Raw genomic sequence first — 3,482 nt, forward strand, 5'->3', positions numbered from 1 at the left:
GCTAGGCTGACGCCACGGCACTCACTCTAGCCTGGGCAAAGGAGTGAGACTCTGTCTCAAAAAAAAAAAAAAAATCTGAAGCCCCAAAGGGCTATAGCCCTTGTTTAATGGTAGACTAGGAAAAAAACTCACCAGCTGCACAAAGAGATACTCAGTAGTGTCCATAAATTTAAGAGATGGAGCTGGGAGTCCTAGGAAGCCAAAGGAGCAGAAGAAAACTGTAACACCCAGCACTGAAGTAGATATCCTCAAACAAGCATATAGAGATATTAAAAACATCTAGAATCAGAGCTTTCAAAACTAAGCACAAAAACATCCCATCCCAAGCCAGGCGTGCTAGTGCACGCCTGTAGTGCCAATGACTTGGGAGACTGAGGCAGGAGGATCACTTGAGCCCAGGAGCTCAAGGCTGCAGTGAGCTATGATTGTGACACTACACTCCAGCCTGGGAGGCAGGGCCAGATATCATCCCAATAAAAAAAGAAAAGAAAGAAAGAGTAAAATAAAATGAGTGGATATGGTGGGGATATGATGTTGTGCTGTGGGATACAAGAATAGGAGAGTTATTCTCTTTCTGAAGGATACACTCTAAGCGGGGCAAGTATTTTTATCCCCACTTTAGAGATAGGGAAAAAGAGACCCAGGAAGATCCGATGCTTTCCCTGAGGTCAGAATGAATCCATGTCAGAGGTGGGCAGCACCCTCTACATGAACCTGTGCTCTCCACTCCCTCTTCTGTGCACATGCAGACCCTTCCACGTGGACCCCATAGGGCTGGCCTTTCCCACACTCAGAACAGTTCTGTGCCTAAGAATTTCAATAATGTAGCAGGGGAGATAGAACATGCATGGGGGAATAAGTGCAGCAAGTCACAGGATGAAGGTCAGACCAGATGCAGAAGTGACTCAAATTCCCTAAGAAAACACAGTGAAAATGGAAGGAGAGATTAACTAAGAAAGCCTCCTTAAAGGGGCCAATATTGGGCTGAGAGGGAATCAAAAGACGATTGGAAAGAAGATTCTTCCAGGTGGAGTCTCAGAATTGAAATCGGGATTTCAGAGGTGGTGCTATCAGCCCTTAAAGATTAACTACTCCAGTGTTTTTCAAACTTCCTGGTGAAATCTTTTAAATATATGCATACTGATCAAACCACAGTCAATAGGGAAAGCAAAGTAAAATCATGGATCTCACTACATCACCAGTGAAATGGCTAGAAGAAAAAAACCTGACAATACCAGATCTGGTGAGGATTCAAAGCAACTAAATTCTCATACATTGTTGGTGGGAATGTATAACCAACTTTGGAAAATAGTTTCTTAACAAGTTAAACATAAGCTGGCCATGTAACCCACCAATCCCACTCCTTGCTATTTTCTCAAGAGAACTGAAAAGTCAGGTTCACACAGCATGTAGTTAAATGTTATAGCTGCTTTATTCATAGTTGTCCCTTACTAAAAATACCCAAATATCTTTTAATGGGTGAATGGATAAACAAACTACTCCATCCATACAATGGAATGCTACTCAGTGATAACAAAGAATGAACTATTGATACAAGCAACAATATAGAGGAGTCTCCAATCATTATGTTAAGTGCAAGAAGACAGATTCTAAAGGCTACACACAGTATGATTCTGGAAACGGTGAGGTTATAGGACAGAAAACCAGTGGTTTCCAGGGACTAGGGGTGAAGAAGGGCTGATCACAGGCATGCATAAAAGGAATTCTGGGTTGTGACAGGAAATGTTCTGTCTTGATTGGGGTGGTTGCTACACAACCCATAGAACTATACACTAAAAAGAGTGAACTTATTATATACAAATTATACCACAATAAACCTACCTTTAAAAAAGTCTTATCAGTAATTAAGTTTTCAAAAGTGGAGCTACTTGGCAGCCCCCTGCTTTACTGGCCCCTGAGGTCCCTCCTATGATGAACTGGACAATTCCTTAAAACTAAAAAAACGAAACAACTTTCATTTTACAAATGCAAAAACTGGGGCTCCAAGTGAGGAAGGAACTCCACCTGCAGTTGCTCTGTAGGTTTGTGGGGGAGATGGGCCAGACCATCCTGATGGAATAAGGCTTGAGTTTGCCTGATCGGCTGAAGTTCTGTGCACCACACCTGGAGGCACGTGTGCAGGATTGAAACTGGATATACTCAGCTACAAGCCTGGGCTTAGATAGGAAAGAAGAGGTAAGACTGGAGGGAAATCAGGTAGGGTAGACTCAGAATCAGGTGGGCTCGCTTTTCACTCCCTCCACTCATATTTGAATGTACCACCACATGGCTCACCTCCTGAGCACAATGGCAACCTTAACACAGACAGCCTTATTTTCCAGAATGAATTCTCTCATGTTTACTTTCAAACATAATGACTTTACTAGTCATCTGAACTGTTTATTTGGCTTTGCCAGTAATATTTAGACCTCATTCAACTTTGATTATGCCATCCTATCAAACATAAAATGAAAAATTGCTAAATTGTTTCCCACATTTATCATATTAAAAATGTGATTCTTGGAAAATCTTTTTGATATGAATAAAGTATCTTTCAGATCCATCATTTAAAGGAGGTTTCTCTTCAACATGAGTTCGCTGATTTGGTGTGAGTTGCAAAGGACGAAGGCTTTCCTACACACAGGGTGATGATAAGGTTTCTCACCATTATGAGTTACCTGATGTTGAATAAGGGTAGAACCCCTACTGAAGGCTTTTCCACATTCTTGATATTTGTAGGGTTTTTCCTCAGCCTGGATTTTCTGATCTTCAATGGGTTGTGAGGTGGGACTGAAAGTTTTTCCGCATTCTTTACATCCCAAGGATTTCTCACCAGTGTGAATTATCCAGTGCAGAATGAGGTTTGCACCATGGTTGAAGGCTCTGCCACATTTCTCTCCAGGGAGAATCTATCCATCTGGTATAAGGCCAGAGCCATGAACAAAAGCTGGACCACATTTTCTGCATTTACGAGGGTTATCTCCATTGTGAATTTTCTCATGCTGAGTGAGGGTTGACCTTCGGCTAAAGGCCTTCCCACGGTCACCACATTTGTAGGGTTTCTCTCCAGTGTGAACTCGCTGGTGTAGGGTGAGCTGGGAGCTCTGGCTGAAGGCCTTCCCACATTCAACACACTAAGGCTTCTTCCTAGTGTGAACTCTTCGATGGTGAACAAGAGTAGAACTCCAACTAAAGACCTTCCCACACTCATTACAAACATAGGGTTTTTCTCCAGTGTGAATCCTTACATGTTCTGTAAGGTTAGAGTTAAAACCAAAGGCTCTGCCACATTCATTACATACATAGGGTTTCTCTCCAGTATGAACCCTGAGATGGAGAAAAAGGCTTGATCTCTGACTGAAGGCTTTCCCACATTGATTGCATTTATGGGGCTTCTCTCCAGTGTGAATTCTCTGATGCCGAATAAGGCTTGAACTCTGACGAAAGGACTTCCCACATTGATTGCACTCGTGGGGCTTCTC

At 42.5% G+C, this 3,482-nt stretch overlaps 1 protein-coding gene across 1 annotated transcript in view; it reads right to left on the reverse strand.

Annotated features, from left to right (window-relative positions):
• Positions 1–2,505: 2,505 nt before the first annotated feature.
• The window catches only part of LOC105813323 (zinc finger protein 251-like), a 22,508-nt gene continuing 21,531 nt past the window's right edge, over positions 2,506–3,482 (reverse strand). The window contains 2 exon segments of the mRNA XM_012647962.1: positions 2,506–2,624; positions 2,627–3,476. Of these exon segments, the coding sequence (XP_012503416.1) occupies positions 2,506–2,624; positions 2,627–3,476 (969 nt within the window).

Source organism: Propithecus coquereli, unplaced genomic scaffold (genome assembly GCF_000956105.1).
Source record: "Propithecus coquereli isolate 6110/MARCELLA unplaced genomic scaffold, Pcoq_1.0 Scaffold28, whole genome shotgun sequence".
Classification (NCBI taxonomy): Eukaryota; Metazoa; Chordata; class Mammalia; order Primates; family Indriidae; genus Propithecus; species Propithecus coquereli.